Source organism: Agelaius tricolor, unplaced genomic scaffold, assembly GCF_023055355.1.
Source record: "Agelaius tricolor isolate 1412-34295 unplaced genomic scaffold, bAgeTri1.0.p SCAF_11, whole genome shotgun sequence".
Taxonomy (NCBI): Eukaryota; Metazoa; Chordata; class Aves; order Passeriformes; family Icteridae; genus Agelaius; species Agelaius tricolor.
The window spans coordinates 25,427,744-25,447,472 of record NW_027269271.1 but is presented as its reverse complement, the minus strand read 5'-3'; the positions used below and the strand labels follow the sequence as shown (position 1 = coordinate 25,447,472).

At 41.1% G+C, this 19,729-nt stretch overlaps 1 protein-coding gene across 4 annotated transcripts in view; it reads right to left on the bottom strand.

Annotated features, from left to right (window-relative positions):
* Positions 1-19,729, bottom strand: part of SHISAL2A (shisa like 2A) — a 51,540-nt gene that overhangs the window by 7,706 nt on the left and 24,105 nt on the right. For 2 of the 4 annotated variants that reach the window (XR_011680651.1, XR_011680649.1), the window contains one exon: positions 18,056-18,161. Coding sequence is in view for 1 of the 4 variants with exons in the window: in XM_071436748.1 (XP_071292849.1) it covers positions 19,600-19,706 (107 nt within the window). In the remaining 3 variants the exon portion in view is untranslated. The other 2 variants (XR_011680650.1, XM_071436748.1) reach the window with 2 other exon arrangements.

Genomic DNA, 19,729 nt, shown 5'->3' with positions numbered 1-19,729 from the left:
CTCATTTTCAAGATTCTGTATCAACAATATGGCCCAGAATCCACAAAAAACAAATTTTCCCATGAATCTTTAGACTATAAGGATCAAATCTGTGCCAAATTTTTTTATGCCTGATTTCATTTGCCAGATCTGTAACCTCCCAGTTCTTTCATTTTACCGTATCCATACTTGAAGCAAGCACAATAACCAGTAATTACACTAATTTTAGACTATATCACATATTTCTTATTTGTTGTTATTGCCTTCAACCCTTAATATTAGTTGCAAATTACCATTTGTTCCGAATGTGTTTTATACTTCTTACAGATGTATACACTTCGTTTTTTTCAGTCTTGTTTGTAATACCATAATATGGTTCTGTAACATTTTTTTAAAAATTTTTGTAATCTTTTTATCCTAATCAACTAATCAGACATTTGTATGCTATGAAATTATAAAATTTAGGCCACTTTGGAGTGGTGATTTCAGATGGAGATTTGTGAACAGCATAATTGCAATGCATTCATGTGCTCGAATCCATGAGTGTGGTGGGAGTACTCTGTAAGTTCTCATTCTGTCTATGCAAAACTGAAAAACAGTGCTTTAAACGTACCCTGGAGAGTTTTTCTTAGCAACTGATAAAAAAGAAGAAAGAAAGAAGATGGAAAAAACCCCACATGTTTATATAGCAGTTGTCACCCACAGGATTCTAGTGCACTTTACTGAGTCCTTTCCAGCTCACAGAGAGCCATTCCATACAGAGCTGGGGCAATAAAGCCACCAAAGAAAAATGTTGTTGTTTGGCTGTGATGTAATTTCACATCTTAAAAATGAGATTAACCTGAGTTTATGTTAGACATAACATGTCCTTATTCTGACAGTCCTCTTTTGACTGTCTCAATAATAGCCTGCTGTGCACATTTCATTTTCACCAAAACCACTGAAAAGAAGTGGGTTGGTTTCCTTCCAGCTCTCCTGCCACTGGAAGCACGCCATGTTCCTATAGAGCTTCCTGCCCAGAAAACTCCTGTTGCTTTGCAACAACCTTTTCTGCAAACTCCTGAGAAGGAAACCTGGATTTTGTCTTTAGTTCAGGGCAGGAGGACAAGCCACTGAGCAGCTACTGACTCATTGCAGGACACACAATGTCAGTCGGGGCCCAAACTGATTATTCTCCAAATGATATTTAGCAGGGCAAGGACTTATCAATTCTTTACAAGCCAAGAAACACTAAGATGGGAAACTGGCCTTTGAATGCTACTCTGATAATATTTCTGGACTATTATGGCAGACACATGTGACAGCCACGTCAGCACAAGTGTTATCAATAACGGCTGAAGAGAAAATAAGAAGCTGTGACATTGTCAACACTGCAATCAGCCCTTCAGAGAAGTTATTTTCTGTGCCTCTTTAAGTGAAATGTTTTCTGCACAGCATTGTTTTACTTATTTGTTCTGCAGCTGACACAAAGGCAATACAAAATATCTTACTTGTCAGGGAGGCTGAGATAGAGTGACATCAGCTGTCACAGGGACCCAAACCTGCCTCAGACTGGCAGCTCACATGCTGTGGTATTCATGAACAGACAGTGGCCCTCAGAGAGATTATGTACCATTTGAAGTAAAAAACTTTAGATATTTTTGAAAGCCTGAGCTTATTCTAAATTCTTTTCTGCTGAGTTTTGTGAGTTTTATATGTTCCTCAGAACTCAGGGGTTGATATCAGAAGATGCCAGGGACTGACATGGTTACAAAAGCCACAGAATATGTGAACAAATTCAATACAAGTGAAGGTTTCTGCGGGAGCAGCACAGGATTTGTTACAGCAAACAGTGAAAACTTCCCACACCCTTTAACTCTTAACCAAAACATCTCTGCAGTGTACTTGGCTTGATAATTTCTGTTTTCTGTGTACTGCAGCCCAAGTGTGATGTTTGCTGACTGTTCTGTTTATTGCTCCCACAGCAGGGTATGGATATTTCCAGATCACACTATCACACTGTAGTGACAGTGCTGATCCACTGATGGTTTAAACTGCAACACAAATCAACAGCTAGTTAATATAGTTCTATAAATGACAGGAGATAGGTGATCTCTAGTGACTGGTTCTAATTCTCTATGACCTTTCTTTCCTAATGTAATGCCATCCTGATATGTGTGTCAAACTAAAGCCTAGGGTCAGAGAGTATTTTCTTAGGCAGTACCTGTACCTTTTAGGCAAGAATTTAAAGCTTTCAGCCTTTTCAAATAAAGGATGATTTTGCTTTAGATATTGTACAGTTACAAGTTGCAACTTAAGGTAATATATATATATATATATATATATATATATATATATATATATATATATATCTATATCTATATCTATATACTATTTTCCCCATTATAATCTTTGGGGAACAATTCCAAGAAATGGTTTTGTTCTATGATTTGAATAAATAAGTAACCCCCAGTTGATTTCAGTGACTCTTTTCCCCCTGCATTTTTCAGTACTGACCCAGAATAGCTGCTATCATCCCACAGGCAGATACATTGCCACAGTCAATGAGAGCTTTGAGCCAAATTGTGGAAAAGTTTTATATCTTTGAAGCTCCAGTTGAGATTCTGCCCTCCAGAGAGCCAAAGGCAAGGCCATTTGGCCAGGTGCAATTCCTGCATCATGCCCACAACCTGGGAAAATGGCATCCAGAGGCAAGGCAGGACGTGGTGCTCAGGAGCCTGCTGCCCACACTGCTGAGGGGCTGCAAGTCCAGGCTGCTCACACCTTGCTTGCTGTTCTCAAAATGCATTACTGTTGCTGGGGACAAACAGAGGGTAACAGAAAGGAAGGTAACATCTTTTGATGTGTAAAGTATGAAAGAACAAAGCTTTTTGATTCAGTTCCTGTTCACTTGGCTGAACCAGAGATATTGTGAGGCTTGGAAACAGATGTACCCTTGAAAACTAATTACACTGAAGCTTAATGCTTGAAAATTTTCTTTCAGGAAGGTCCTTGTGCAATTGGGGATTTTGGGCTCTTTCTCTGCTTTTGTCCTGCCACTGCAAATGGATGAGATGAATGTGTGGATGGGAATTGATTGAGTACTGTCTGTGCTTGGAGGCTTGAACTAATAAGTGACAAACATAAATGCTGTTTCTTGTTAGAACCTGCTGTGTGCAATCCTGCTCAGCCTATGAATACAGCTAAAACCAAAGGGACTCTGCACACTTCCTGCAGCACATCAAGCACCAGCTGCCCCCACCTGGGACCTATGTGACTGCTTTAGGGGGCTGCTGGAGTGTAACTCAGCTTGGCCCAATCACTCCAAGAGGACAGCTCATAGCAGAGCTGGTGAAGATAAACAGGATCTTTTAAAATAGTAGAATCTGAAAAGCAGGGCAGCTTCACAACAGAAATGATCAGGAATAAATTGCAGAGGAGAGGAACTATTTCTAGCCAGAACCTACTTGTCCTTATACAAAATGAGGGCACGTGATTAATTAATTCAAAGTGAATTCTATTTTTTTCTCATTGCTCAGGCAGTAAACCAAAAGGACAAGTAATTTAATTTAGCCATTTAAGCATCTTTTGATGCCAGGAAAGGGGCATATCAACCTGCTTTTTCCTGATGTCTCCAGAGTGCATCAAGAGCTACAGTTGTACTGTGTGCAACAGGGAGCCTGGGAGGACTCCTTAGAGATGCTGGACTACCTTGTTTAGCTCTGGAGATAAACAGGTGATCCTTTTTTCCAGCTATGCCTGTTCCTAAAGGAAATTATCTCAATCCTAATTTAATGAAGGAGCCAGATCCAGATCATGGCATATTCAGATCACGTATTTTCTGGAATAGAATCCCAAATCAGATCAAATTAGTCCTGCAAGGTGTCTGGACAACCTGAAATAGAAATCTTCCACAACCCAAGATGTCCCCTGTTAATTAACCCTGCAATCCCTATGGGGTGAAACTCCAGGCAGGAATATGACTCTAGGGCATAGAGTGGGTGTTGATGGGCATTTATTATATAAGGTCCAGGCTTAAACCCCCTGTGGGGCAGAAGAGATGAGGGCCAGGACAAAAATACAGCCTTTCCTCACTGGCTTCTTCACTTCCCATCTGTAGCCAGGGTTGAGCCAGTGGCTAAGTGCATACACACACAGAGACACATCTGAATTTTGGAGACTGAAGGAATTTTTGAGCTCAGACCCAACTGTGCATTTACTTGATGGGATTGCAATAGCTGTTTGAAGATTTTTGAGAACCCATTAAAGACTGAAGAGTACCCCAGCACTTTGGATTGCAGGCAGTCTGAGTGCTCTGAATGGATGAAAGACTAGAACTAGACATCTTTATTAAAAAAAAAAAAAAAAAAAGAAACAACTCTAACCCCACAACAAAATCCAAATGTTCTCAGGATCGAACGAGCCTTTTGTGCTCTGTCCTCTCTACATGCTGCTCAGCTGTGCTTTTCTTATTTTCCTGAGGGAGGACTGTTCCCTTGGCTACCAATGCTGGCCCCTAATAGTTGGCATTTGGGCACAGGATGAAAACATTGCTCTGTTTTTCTTTCATTCCTGCAGGAGCAGTGGGAACACAACTGGAGAGGTTTCTGGTAGGCAACACCTCCAGATGATAGCACTGAACCAAGCTCGGTGATTGTGCCCTCCCAGGCACTGCTCCAGGTGATCTCTGTGTTCCTGCTGGCCACTGCCCTGTCAGAGAAGTGCAAACAGGAGGTGAGGTCTGGGGCTTGTTTCTCTGGCCTCCTGCACAGCAGGCAGCACAGAGCACCTTCAGCTGCTCCGTTTCCTTTCAGGCACAGGCAGCCCCATGCCATCACTGCAGACAAAGCTAATGCTGGCAGCTGTAAGCAGCATCTCTTAATCTTGCTGGCTTTCTATTTTAAGGACATTGTTGCTTCTGCATTAGAGGAATTAGAATAGTCTTATCTCCTCTTGAGATCTCAAGGTCCTGCCTTCATTTGCCATTATGTGCTCTGTGAAACTATTTCATTAAAGCTTCCACACGGTGATCTTTGCACAATAACCTTCTCTCTGTAGTCCCTCCGTGGTCTGAGGCTGTTCTCATTTAAATTATGTTTCTGTGGAGGGAATCAAATACATCTTTTTCACTACTTAAATGCCTGGAGCAAACTAATGTTCTTCTGCAGTCATGAAATGCAACAAAGGAACCATGATTGCAAGGGTAGGCAAGGCTTGCAGTTTCTGTGGAAACTGGAGACCAGTGTGACGAAAGGGGCAGAAGAGGGAAGCAAGAACACAGGCCCACTAGATGAACAGAAACGATTGTACTTTCTGTACCAAGAGAGAAGTTGAGCAAATGAGGCAATAAATGTGAGTGGATGAAGAGTTAAGAGTCTGAATAAGCAGCCTGACATGGTTTTCCATTCTAATGGAATGGAAATTCCAGTAATTGTGCCTCTGAAGGTTTGCTTGATGAGATGCAATATAGAATTTATTTATTAGGTAGCTGGGAACCTGGTAAGGAGTTGAGGTGACTTATAACACAAAAGTAATAAGGACACCACTAATTTGGGATTGGGAGAAAAAGAGAAGTCACAAGTGCAGAAAGGCTCTACTGCTTTTATTATTTTTCCCCCATATTTTCTGTGGTGGCCATACCAGATACAGATATGACCAAACCTGAGAAGTCAGGGACATGCCTGGTGCACAGGTAGATCAATCCTATCTTTGTAAGCAGGACTGCTGGCTTTGCCCACCAGAAAGGCTCAGAGGACAGAGAAGGCAACTTGTGGAGAAGGAACACGGGAATCATTGGTGCAGGAGCTGCACTCAGGGCTTAGCTGTTGTACAGGAATTTGCAGCATTCCTGCCTAGCTCAGGAACAGAGGGGAGGTGATTTAGCTGGTTGGTTTGCTGAGCCTGTGTGACCTGAATTGAAATTGAGCCCCCAAAGGGGCCTTGCAGTTCTACACTCTGGTTCTCTGTCTTAAGCCAGAATTATCTGCATTTATTATATCTGAGACCTGTCTGCTTAACCTCTACCAGAGTCTTCAGTCACTGCATGCAATTTTTTCCTGTGTTTACTAAACTTTCCAGCAGAGAACACATAATTTCCTCAACCACCACAAATACAATGTTGTAAAAGAATAATATGGAAGCAAGCAAGAACAATCCAGCAGCACAGAAGCAGGAGGCCCAGCAGTCTTTGGCCTCCTTAGGCCCTCAAGTACTAATTTAGTTCAAGTTGATTGCAGTAGGGTGTTGTTTACAACCAGGTGAAGAACAAGCACTCTGGGAGTGAAGATTTGATTCTTCAGCACCAGAGAAGATAACTAGCAGGGGATCGGTGGTCAAATGCAGCTAGCTCATTGCAATGAGGTAGAGAGGCAGAAAAAAAGAGAGTAGCTTCTGGTACTAGGGAAAAGGATCATTTCAGATTTATCTTTCAACTGTGTCAAAGTGTAACTGCTCTTCAGGTTTCATTGTTAGCGCTGTCATTGCAATAATACGCTAGAAATGAAATGCTTTATTTACTGATAAGAAAAGAGATTTACCCACCATGTGATATGCTGCTATTTTCACACCAAGATTGTATCAGAAGTCCCAGACAGCTGAATAGTATCTGGAATTAGAGGAAAGCTAATAGTGGAAACCTGCTGCTCCCAGCTTCTGTCCAAGTAGAGATGCTACAATGTGCACTAAATCCTGATTTTATTTAAAATACTTTTACAGAAAAATGAAAGCTCTCCAATGGCTGTGGTCCAATTCCCCAGAAAAGAGGATCCAAGGCAGCCTTTCCATTCCTGGCGCAGACAGCCCTGCTCTGTCACCTCCCTCAGAAGCAAAGCTAAAAACCAAACTTGTTGATCTGAATAAGCAGCCTGACATGATTTTCCAGTCCTAATCTGGTAATTGTGGCTCTGAAGGTGTGGCTTGATGAGATGCAATATAGAATGATACATAATCTTTTGCAAAGGTTGGTCCACAGGTCATTATTTCAGCCAAAAATTTCAATTTCAAAGGGAATCAGAGGAAACCCAGTGAAGACCATGCGAAAACAGAACTCACCCACCCAGCCAGCCCAGTAAAAAGGCTCCTGGTGTGACCCAATGAGTCAGCTCATTTTCTTTCAAGCAACTCATTTAGCAGAAGGCCTCACACCACTTTCACTGAACAATTCTCTTAGATTTCCATGGAATAAAACACCAGATCCCATTTGCACAGTCTGCCATTTCCTTTTTGCATTAAAACTCTGAGCTGCCCTTATCAGGTCAGGGCTGCCTTATCACCTTCCCCAGAAAGGCTTCAGTCCTATAAAAAACAGAATTAATATTCACTGCATCCCTCAAGTCTTGGAGCTCACAATTTAAAATTCCAAGTGCTGGCTTGGTAGCTCCAGCAAAATTCTGGAGCAATCCTAGGAAGGATTGCCAGGATCTCTGTAGCTCCTAAACCCCTTGGCACAGGCCTCCCAAGTACAGCAGTGCTTTTGGGGAGCAGCTCTGGCCAGGGGCTGATCCCTGTGGATGTAGAGACCAACAGCCCCAGTGGGAACACCAGGGGTAAGAGACCACTGCTCCCATTTAGCTCGAGATCATGATTTATTGGCACCAGTTACAAATGCAGCCTAATGAAAAGCAAAGCTGCAGAAACATGTTTTATCATTGACTCAAAAGAGAAATCAATATATTCATATATATTACAGGGAGCAATCTCCATTAAAAAGCAAAGGGATGAGACAACAATGTTCTTCATACTTGCTAGGATCCTACAGTTTTTTAACATTTAAGCCTCTCTGTCAAAAACTGGTGGGTTCATACAAGAGATCAGCCCAACCCACCTGCTTTTACTGACTCCTGGAAACTTACAGCCAACTACCAGGCCCTGCTGGGAAGGCACTTTTCCCAAAGTATGTGGAGGTCTGCAAAGAAGAGAAAGGTTTTTGCCTGTGAATGGTTCAGAGTAACCAGAAGATGCAGTGAGGTTGAATTTGCCCATACTGACATAGTACACTTTGCATTTGCTCACTTAAGAAAACAAAATTGCATTGAGGGGATTTGTGTTTCCTTGATTGCCAGGAGATTGAATGGGGGCTGTTTGGGTCAAATGAACAATTTTAAGTGCAGTGCTTTGTGCAGGATTAAAATAAAATAATTATTAAAATAAAATAATAATTTAAAAGAAATCAAAAGAAATATCCTGAGTCACTAGCAGCCTGTCTGTCTTGTAATCACTTGTGGTCTAATTTACTGAAATTTATTTCTGAAATGAAAATTTATTGGGATGCCACTTAAAATAATTTCACTGCTTTCCTTCAGGAAGCAAAAAAGTAGAAAAAATTAAGCTGATCAGAGCAAAAATTCTGTCAAAGGAGGCAGCAGACATAGCAGGAGTCACACACTACCCTGGCTCTACTAGGCCAGTGAGTGCACCTTTGCATAGCTGCAGTCTGCCCCAAACAGCTGCTCATCATAGAGTGGCAAAATCCACAAAAAGAAATTGACTGCAACATTTGCTACAACAGCTACATGAGACACTGGTACATTTTGTTACTGAAAACAAGGAGCTTTCCAAGTGGCTCTGGTCACAGATTGCATTATGCACGTTAAATGCCTGTGTCAGCAGGAGTACCAGACAGTAGGTGGAGTGAGGAACATGAACTGAGAAAAGGCAGCAAAATTACCTAATACAGGCAGCAAAGCCACCAGCAGAGACTCACTGCCAAGTTCACAATGAGCTGGAAGCCACAACTCTACAAAGGTGTCAGCACAACCACTGTGTCTCACAGTACACCAACTATAAAGTACCTATGGCAGTTCTGAAAAGTAGAAATGTGTTAACTAAGGAACACAAGGAAGATTTGAAGAAGTCATCTCTAACTATGATGTCAAAGTACTACTTTTACATTTGCTGGTATCTCAGAGAAAACACTCTGGGGAGGAAAATCTTCTGTACTCAGGAGGTTACTGCAATGAACCTGGAGTACAAGCAAGGATTGACATTCAGAGTAGAGGGCAGGGCCTTCAGCACCACTTTCAGCTTTGGAAATTCTAAGTTACCTTCTAGCTTGCGGTACTTTGGAAGAAAATCCTGAAAAACTTGTTAAAACCAGGAATAACTAACTAAAAAGTGTGTGCTTTGTGTTCTTTAATGTCTCTTCAGCTCTGGCTCTGATAAACCACTGAAACGTTTAAGCCGGTGCTTTAACAAAACATGCCAGGCTCACCCCTACACGGGTGGCCTGACAAAGCACCTGGAGAGCTGCAAGCTGGGTGCTGCCTTGTTGAGCAATGCCAGGACTCACCAAGTTTGTCCTGCCTCCTGTCCTGGCCATTCTGTGCTGCAGGTTTGGCCCCAAGTGCTATTCACAAGCTAAGCCATGAAATGCTGCAGTGCTGCCCTTCCCACAGTGAGGAGACAAACTGACGTGGGGACATTCACACCTCAACTTGCACAGGAGTCATCCCAAAGGATAGAAACACATTTTTTATTATATACTCTGTACATAAAAACGTTGCATCTAATTGAACATCATCTGTCTAAAATAAATGTTTGGTCCCTTTCTGCAAATTCAATGGAAGTCAGAGTAAACCCATCTGTTTTCATCTCTGGGACTAATATTGCTTCCTCCATTTCATTAACGTGCATTTATCCTGCTCTCCCTTGCACAGGAAATGCAGCAACCCTGAACTTTGATTAGGAGCAATCAGAAAACAGCCACACCTGCATGTAGGCAGTGGGAGGCTTTTCAATTGGAAATGGATTTTGAGAACATAATGTCTCTGTTTTGAAAGGGCAAATGCATCTTTCAAGGAATACAAGCAATGAAAAACATTCAAGTATTGTATTTCTTCAAGGATAGTAATGCTATCATAGAATCAAGTGCCTTAATTGCTGAAGTGATTAATTTCTGCTCTTTGGAACTAAATATATTCAATGTTACTAAAGAAGTCCTGGAGAGTTTTTCATAAGCTGGATGATAGCACAGACAGTGCTTATCATCTGTCCAAAACAAGGTGTCCTTTCTCTTGCCCATTTTAGGTTCAAGGGACAGATGCAAGAACTGTGGTGTGGGGACCTGCAGTGCCACTAAAGCAGCCCAAAGAGCACTGCAGCAGGGCAGGGCATGGAGGAGCAGGGTGATTTCTGCTGGAGAAAGCAGCCTGGCAGGGAAGCAGTGCCTAACTGACATAAGTGGCTTTTATTCATTCTGTTTCCAAGTCTCTACTATCTTTAATGCTTGTTGAAATAAAGGTTTTGGAAGCAAAGTCCTTCCTGATGGTGTAACTGTCTTAGAATTTAACATGGTTAAATTCTAAGGATGTTTCTGCTCCTCATTTGTCAGGTTCCCAGGAAAGAGGGAGGAAGGCAAGATTTACTATTCCCCTAACACCTAAATATAAACTGTAATCAGATTTATAAACAACATCTACAGACCTCTTTCATAAGCTATAAAAAGCTTTGCAAAGTACATCTGTGCACTTCTGTTTCCTTTTCATAGTCTTTCACCTTTGCTTCTATCTCCCTAAATAGAAAGATAATAGTATTAATCTATTCCTTGGGGCTTTTGTGAAGATTCACAATTAATATTTATGCAGTAAAATGAAATAAATGCTGTATAAGTGCCGAGCATCATTATTGTTCTCTTTCTCTCTTCATTAGCACATCATGTACATGCCAAGTAGAACAGATAAACACAGAAATTAGCTGCCCTCAAAGTCAGGCAAGTGAGAAAGGTAACATGAGTGCTAGAGAGCCATTAATTAAAAATGTTTGCTGTGGGTGACATCTGTGGCAAACAAAACAACCCTCTGAGATTTAAAGAATTAAATATGTTTCTTTACTCATTTGAGCAAGTTCCGTCTGCAGCAAAGAAGTTCTGGGAATATTTTCAAATTAAATATGTTGCACGTACTCCCACAGCAGCTGCATCTTAAACAGGAATCCAAACGAAGCAGCAAGTAGGTTTTGCATTGTAAAACCTGGAAACCTCAGTGATTCTTTCCAGATGTCATTTATTTCCTTTGTTTATTACTACATGTGTGTTTTCCAAAGCACAACTCACATGGAACTGGCTTCACCTTTGCAACTATACTAGAGTAGCCAATCCCCATTTCCACAGGTTTTTGATGCAGGAATTTGGATTAGTCCCAACATGATCAGGACTTGTCATGCTGGCCTGCAGAGCTGAGGTGGCCATGCCCTTCAGAGCAGTCAGATTCTGCAGAGATAACCTCAAAGATTTTTTCTCTAGGAATATCTGGCTATCTGATGGAGTCTAATTAACCCTGACACAGACAGCTATTTAAAAAGTAGTGAACCATTTCATGTTCTCAGCATTTGCAATTCAGGAATATCCTTAAGGAAAAGGAGGAAGATTCATTGTGAATGCTGTCCACTAATTTGCTTGATCTTTTCCTTTCAAGAGAAATAATCTCCAATGAGAAGCAGTGGAAACTGCAAATGGTGTGTAAGAACAAGTGTAATATGCAGCTGTAAATTAAAATGCCCATTTGCCATGGATAAGAGCTAGTAAAAGAAACTCAGCGAAGCAGGACAGCTTTGCTCTCATCAAAATCAGAGCAGAATCTGCCTGTCAGAAAACAAAATATTCTTTGTTCAAGCAGATCATTATGCTGCTTTTTACACACTTTGCATTTCCTAACCACTCCTTAAAGCTCTGCTCTGTGACAATCCATAGCAATCCTTAACTAGAACTGCAGACTGCAAGGGGTCTCCACCAATTAACACCATTGCTACCAAATAGCAATGAAGGAGAAAAAGCCTTTTAAAAATGAGAGAGTAATTGTAGCAGCAATTGTTAAGTGCAGTTGCCTTGCAGGACTCTCAAAGGAATGCAGAATGGAAAGCCTTGTGTTACAGCCCTCACCTGATGCTGGGAGAGACACTGCCTTTAACACATCTTTGCTGTGTTCTACCTATTTTGCTTGTACAGCAGGGTTTGGGTTGGGAGGAATGGATTGGGTGGGGAGTTATGGCTGATGTAAACTTAAAACTAGCTTAGCTCATATTTAATTTTTTAAAAAATCATGAACAGTGCATGATTCCACCTTATAGGAGCACAGAAGGTGAGTGGTGCTAGAAGGCCCTGGGCTGTGATGAGAGGGAGGGAGGATGTGCTGCTTAAGTGCCATGGCTGGTGCAAGCCTAATGCCAAAAGAAGGGGATAAGACAAGGGGACCTGGAAGAGACTGGGAGCAGGAATGTGAAATGAAGTTACTGCATGGACAGGATTAAATGACTAAAAGTCATAAAAGTCACAGAAATCATGCTAAAGAAACTGGAATTGTGAACTTGGCTCCTAAGCTTCCTAATGTGTCCTTACCTATCCCAGTACCACTGATGCTCATTTGCATAAAAGGATGCTTTATTTTATAACAGCAAATGATTTGTCAGCTGCCCTCTGCATCTGCTCCCTGGCAATTTAGATTAATGGCATTTATGGCTTTTCTTTAAAGAAATTGTTGCAGCTTTCCCATGGTGCCAAAAGAAGGACGTCTATTGTTCTTCATGCTATAATTTTTAAAAGTCTAAGTTGTTTTTTGATTTGCTTAAACTGAGAATATGAGTAGCAAAAGAGAATTAAATTTGCATTGCATAAAATAAAGATAAAAGCACTTTGATGGAGTCTTGATATACACTTAGGAAGCATTTTTAAAATACCCATATTCCCAAAATGTACATATACACATTGAGGATCCGTTGCTTGTTCAAAGGATAATTTATTATAATTTATACTGTTTGGCTACTGAAACAATCTGTTTTCTTCTTCCTGTAAGATTTTAGATCATCTGAAAGGATCAGAGTAAGATGTTTGTTCCAGTGGATGTAGCCATCCACTATCACAAGCTTTCTTGTGCCTCTGGATAAGAATTTTACACCCAACAATAAAGATGGTCCCATATTTAGCATAACTTGCAACAGCTCTCTTTCTTTGGAGGGTGCTGGGCCAGTTCCATAGAAGGACTGCACATGGTCTGTACATAATCTGGCAGATCCATGAACATCCTGTTAATTAGAGCTGCTTTTGTAAATTCAGGAATAAAGAAGCCTAGTCCCTGTCTCACTGAAATACCAGATACAGTAGCTTACCCATTATTTGTGCTTCAAGTTCTTTATTTCATCCTGGTGATGAAGACTACAATGTTCATCAAAACTCCAAGCAAACATGGAGAATTTAGGTACCAAGAGCCAGTGGCCTGGTGTACTGAGGGAGGCAACAGGGGAGCAGCTGTCTGTGGTGAGTGGGCCTAAGGCAGTGGCTCTACACTTGGATGCCTTCTCTTGTAATCCTCTGGCACATCAGAATGAGTCTTTCAGCTTTTTAATCAGTGGTAAAATAGACAATCCAAATTGTTAATTGTCTGGGAAGAAGAAGAAAACAACATTGCTACAATTTTGTTGAACAATTTTGTTTTCATGATCTCCATATCCATATTGCTGATTAATTCACATTTCCAGCTGCCCTTCACATTTGCCATGAATTTACTTCACTCTAATAATTTTTTATCTTTTAAATTTTGATTTGACTGGAGCAATTTTTTTCTCAGCTAATTCTGATTGTTTCTAATTTGGAAGGCAAAGGCAGATATGGCTTAGCACGACATTAATATCCCTCAACACTCTTCAGTTTTCATTTGGCCACTGGAGAATTCTTTAGTGGCTGAATGTCAGGTTTTAATGAAATGGTTTTTCTGGGAAAAACTGTTTTAGTTTAGTCCTTTGCCCTTCTGAGCCACATAAATAAAGCTGGAAAACTGAACTGCTATTTGAAAACTGGGCACTGGAAGACAAGATGTGTACAATGGCAGTTCACATGCTTTACTCATTGCTTAAAAATCACATGGTGTTCAAACTTGCAGCATTGCACTATCCCAAACACTAAGCCATTGGGATTATATTCTGGAATTGTGCTGAGGGAGTTATGATACAGTTTCCTTGATAACTCGTACACATAATTAGATTATATTTCATTTAAAGAAAGCACCTAGCAAGAAGAATTCTGACTCCTATCACATTAATTCATACTAAGCAAGATTTTAATTAAATCCAGGTATCTAGAGATGCAGCAAGGTGCTTAATCCCCATGGTCTGATGGAGAAGTAGGCTACAGTCAGTTTTATAAACCTCACTTCAACTTCCTTAAGACCAGTCCACCTTTCTTTTCCCTTCTCCTGCTCTCTCCTGAGCTCTCCCAGCCTGTGTTTCAGGCTGGCTGTGAGCCATACAGCACAATCCTGAAACTGAGCAAATGCAGATACCAGGCCAGACTCAGGGCTTTGCTAGCCCATTGTTTGGAGATGGTATTTTCCTAGCAAGCAGACTGAGATCACGTCTGCTCACAAAAACAAGTGTAGGCACACCATTGGATTCAAGGTAATGTCAATTATTCCTCAAAATTGCTGGCACACAGAGTGAAGCAGAGATTAAAAGCAAATATGGTCTTAATGCACTGTTATGAGTTGTGCTGCTCAGGGCTTGGCAAATGTTCCCATGCAGAAAACCCCCAGGGATTCTGCTTATTCTGCCTATCAGGCCCAGGACCATAAATCACTACACTAGAAATAAGGAGCACTGAAAAACATCACCATTATTTAACATTGTAGAGCCCTTTCTCCAGAGAAAAAAGAGTTGCTACAAGGATGAAATACATCTTATGGATTTGGGATGTACTTTTGCCATGGCAAGCCAAACCTGGGGCACCATGTGCATACGGAAAATTTTAGTGAGCCAACTCAGTGCTAGGTTCCCTTCATTTTCCTTAGCCTGCTGTGCTGACTCCAGGCCCCAGCTATGGGTTGTACTGCTCTGGATTCTGGAGAACACTTCTAAATGTGGCAGATAGGTGGGAAACAGGGCATCGATTCTTATTGATCCTCCACCTTCATCCTGGCTAGACAAAATCCTCTGCTAATGTGCCTCTGGGTATTTTCCAGGGCTGGCCTTGCACTGGAGAGCACAGAGCAGAAAACGCCATCTTTCCAAGTAAAAATAGGGAGTAAATGTTTCTCAGTTTACTTATGTGAGCAACACAGCACCTTGGTAATTAGTAGTTTGGGGGCTTCTCATTCTGAAGGGTTTAATGGATATTAGTGATGTGGAGGAATTCTGCTTTAAATAGTAAATACCATTGGAGCTGTTTATCAACAAAAGTTTTCAATCTAGGTCAGACACAAAGGATTAAAAAAAGCCAAAACAGTTTATGAAGTACTACTGGGTAAGAGACATTGCTTAAAAAACAAAAGAAACACAGGGGGAAGCTATTATACACATTTTGAACATATGGAATTTGATCTTTAGATTTAATTAAATGCCTTTGTGAGGCATTCAATAACACTTGAGTACTGTTCATGCCACAGTATTTCATCCATTTGCCCAGTAACAATCATATGTTAACACAGAAAACACTGTAATGTTTTTTATTCTAATACCTTCTAAATCTATATTCACATCAGTGCCTTCTTTAAAGTCCTTAGATAGGAAAGTAAGAACAACATTATGGATTATCTTAATTGAAACCAAGCTGGTCCCAGCTTTTACTTTACTTCTTTTTCCCAAGTATTTTTTATTCTTGTCTACACCATTTACCAATCACAACTAAAAGCAGTCCTAAGCCACCCCTGACAAGATGAGATGCCATCCCTGCTTACATGAGATGCTTACAAAAGTAATAAAAGTAATGAGAATTTTAAATATCTGGTTTTGTCCTTGGGGTTTGGCCATGGGTAAGATCCCTAACATGCAGATTTGCACACTCTCACCACCAAGGAGCATGCAGTATCTTTCCTTTTTTAATTTCTAGAAAAAAAAAGTTTGTTATAAATCTGGGATTAAGGGCAGGTGTGGCTACAAACAAATTTGGGAAGGTGAAGTAATTGCTGTTTGCTGAAAGTAATTGCTTCTTGTTATGATTACCATAGCAATTAATGTAATTCTCTATAATACCATTGGGAATAATAAAGTTAGTGGAGAACAGCAAACAAACACCTTTGTCTGCCCTGGAAAACAGATTAGTACCAAACCTGCCTTGTTATATGGACAGCAGGAGAGCTGCATCATCCTTATCACTTCACTTTCTTGCTTTCAAATGCTTGGCTTAGTCAAAGTCATGAGAGACAATTAGGTTTTTGTCACTTAGCAACCAAAACTGGGTTCAGGAGCAAAGCAATTTGCAACAGACAGTACTTGACTACTAAACGTTTCCACTGCAGCACATCTACAGCCACTCACTCCTGCTTGAACTGAGGGAGTCTGGGCACAGCAAAACAACCAAAGCACCTTTCCAAAGAAGTGTTCACATTCCATTCTTCAAGCTACTTAGAGGAACTTTGTCCTCCCCTGATTTCCCACCATCCCATCGCCCACACAGAAGAGTTTTTGAAGAAGTCCTTGAGGCAGGAAGGACACAAGTGGGCACCTAAGGCTGTCTGAAGGCATCTCAGTGCTAATGCCAGCCAAGTCAACTGCAGTGAAACACCCATGTACCATGGATATCACATGGACCTCTTCTTCTGTGTGCTCACTTGGATCACTTAGGTGCTTTTGAGTTTCAGGTAGGTACTTAGGATGTCCCTGGATGAACAGGAAGTTTTGAATGAAAATATGACACAGTGGAATAATGAAAAATTATTGTAATTCTACAGTCCTTGTAAATTATGAGACTTTGGGTCTTCAACAATGGTAGGCAAACATTGATGACAAAAATACTATTCCTTTTTATAAAAGTACTTCAAGTAACTCTGTTTTAGAAGGATCACAATATCTAGTTAAGATTCAAGGCCTAATTCTTATATTGGTTGGAGCCATTCACATCATGGGCTTTCAAAGACTCAATTTCAGCAATGCATATGAGAGCAGCAACAAGCACAATCTGCTTTCAGCTCTGACCTGATGAAAGCACCCTTGACTCACACAGCATTGTCCAGAAGTGACACAAGTGTGTACTTTCTGAGGAGTTTAAACACAATCTTGAAAAATGTTTTATGGATATTACAGGAGCTCCTGATGGAAGGAGAAGCCCAGTGTTCTGGTCTCAGAACACTGATGGATGAAGAGAATTTTACTCTGATGTTCCAGCATCCAGCTAAACCATTCAGTTCTGGAAGACTGAATAGATGTAGTTGAAAATCACAGTAGCCAAGTATTTCTCATTACTTTTTGCAGCTGAAATGCTATGGAAAGTGGAGGAAATTACTTTGGCTGGGGCATGCAATGCTTGCCTGGAAGTCCTTAAGTATTTTGTTCAGCCCCAGTACACAGAAAATAAAAATGTCTGAACAAATTTATTGAGGGTTCAGTTCTCTGCTTGTCACACTTGACAGCAAATCTTTGACTGGCTGGAGATTGGTGCTGCTGTGTAGGGAAGAGCAGCTCTCTCTTGGCCCACCACCCTGCCTAATCTCTCGCACTGCTGATCTGCTTATTGATCATTGCTGGGAGATCCAGCTTTACAGACATCATCTGCAGGGATGCAGCAGAAAGGGAGTCCACAGAGTAAAAGTGGAACCTGCAGCTATGGGGCCTTGGCAGCTGAAGAGCAACTGCCTCCCCTCAAAGCAGCTCCAGTGGCACAAAAATCTACATTCACCTGAATTAGTTCAAGATCCAACAACAGTCTTGGTATATTAGACATGTGTTAATTGTGTTCTGTAGATAAATAAAATGACATTTAAATTGACTCTAAGAATGTAAGTGCACATTGAAGCTACTGAATTTCCTTATGCTAAAATAAGCAACAAAGATTGTGATGGTATTTTTGCTTTAAGAAATGCTATTCTTTTTTAAACTGATGCTTCTCATTAACACAACATAATGGGTAACCACAGATCTAATTGCCAGGGTTAGTTTGTGCTTAATGACATATGAAGTCTGCTCCTTGAATTCCAGAGAAATGTGAGCTTCTGGGTGTTTCCCTCTATTCCTTTCTTAAGCATGTGCAGCATTCCTGCCTCCTAAAGATTTACTCTTTAAAAGGCTGTTATGGGCCTTTAATACTGGGGGGCTCCTACTCTTCCTAGGCATTAGACTGGAAAGCCCATGTGTTACACAAACATCTGTTAAAATATTCATATTCCAAACATGTTTCAAGACATACCTTATAAATACCCAGATGATCTTAGATTCTGGAAGTTACCAGGGATTAGTTTAATATTTTCCAGCCAGACCCCAGAGTTTTAGATACTGAACTGAACACGGTGTACCTGAGAGAGAAGAACAAATTAAAAAAGTGTAAATGTTAGGGGTGGTGTGACCCAGAATCCAAAACTTCAAATACTTTTCCCTGAATCATCTTATTCCATGAGACTTGAAACCTACACAAACACCATTTCCTCCTGAGGCAGGAAGAAATTGAAGTCTGGAAGGCTGAAAAATAACTTTCCCAAAAACCTTTCTCTCACATCTCTGCTGCCGTGTTAGACATTAGGAAAAGTGCAGGAGTGTGTGAAGGCCTGGATGTGAGCAGCTGGCAGTGCCATGCTCCTGGGTGACCTGCCACTGCAGTGAGTCACTGAGTGTGGGTGCTGAGCAGGCAGCCTGAGATCTGGCAGCTGCAGAAGGAAACATGGACACAACCTCACTGAATTCCCTGCTACAGCAGCACACCTGCATCCCCTCTGGAGCAATAAGCCCTGGGTGGAGAATGGCTTTGTCTTACCTGGTCCTTCCTTTCCTCCTTCTTTGTGTGCTTTTCAAACAGCACAAGGAAACAGATGGTCTATCACTGGCATTTCATCTGACAATTTTGCCCAGATAAGTCTGAGCCAAAGAATTTTTTGCAGGTAATGATGAAGCTGGACATGGCTATCTATTGGCCAGTGTTCTTGATAGGACATAGCCACACTATTTCCATCATTTTGTCTGTGGTGTAAATGACCAGACAGAACAATGACTTCCACAGGCCTTCTGTTCTCAGAGTCCTTTCTAACTCCATCTTTTGGGGTAAACTTTTTTTACCGTTCATGCTTGTTGCTTCTGTCTATTTCCCTTTCCCTGGATGTTACCGTGTGGGATAAGCAATGCATACTGAGTACTGCTTAGACACAGCCCAGTGCTCTGCCAGTGAATTCCTTCTGTGGGTGTTTGAATTCCCCAAGACTAAGTTACAGATTTAATTTAGTCCCATTATATCACTGAAACAGAATTCTGCACTTTCATTTTTCTCTGTCCTGGGATATCTTATGCTTCCTTATGCTATTCCCAAAAGCAGCTGCACAGGACATCATGTTTTGTGATGGTTTTATTTTTGGCTGGCTCATAATTAACTGTTAGCTGGTGAGTTAAAGTATTATTCCACTTCCCTTGTCTAAGGCTACAGATTGACTGTGCAGTGCTTTACAACTCCTTTTTTTATTTTTATTTAAGATATTGCAATATTCTGCATAACTTAGAAAATTACTTTATTTGACTTTATTACATGCTACCACTGAGGACTCTTCAGGCTCCTCACACTACCTGCTGTTGCTAAGCTGATAAACATGAAACACTGCCTGTGGATAACCTGCAAGGAATATGATTTGCCTCGAGTGGAACAAGCTCTCCAGTTGTGACGTATTAGAGGGATCTTGATGCCAACAGCCACCCATTAACATGCTAATCAGCACCAAGGGGAAGAGGCAAAACCACAAACCCAAAAACTCATCAAAGCTTGAAGGAAACCACAGTTTTAGCCCAGTGGTGTTGTACCAGCTGTACCAGCAGTTCATGCTCAGGTTCAGGACGTTCATCCTCAGGGCAGAGGTGAGGACCTACAGGACAAGTTACCACTTGT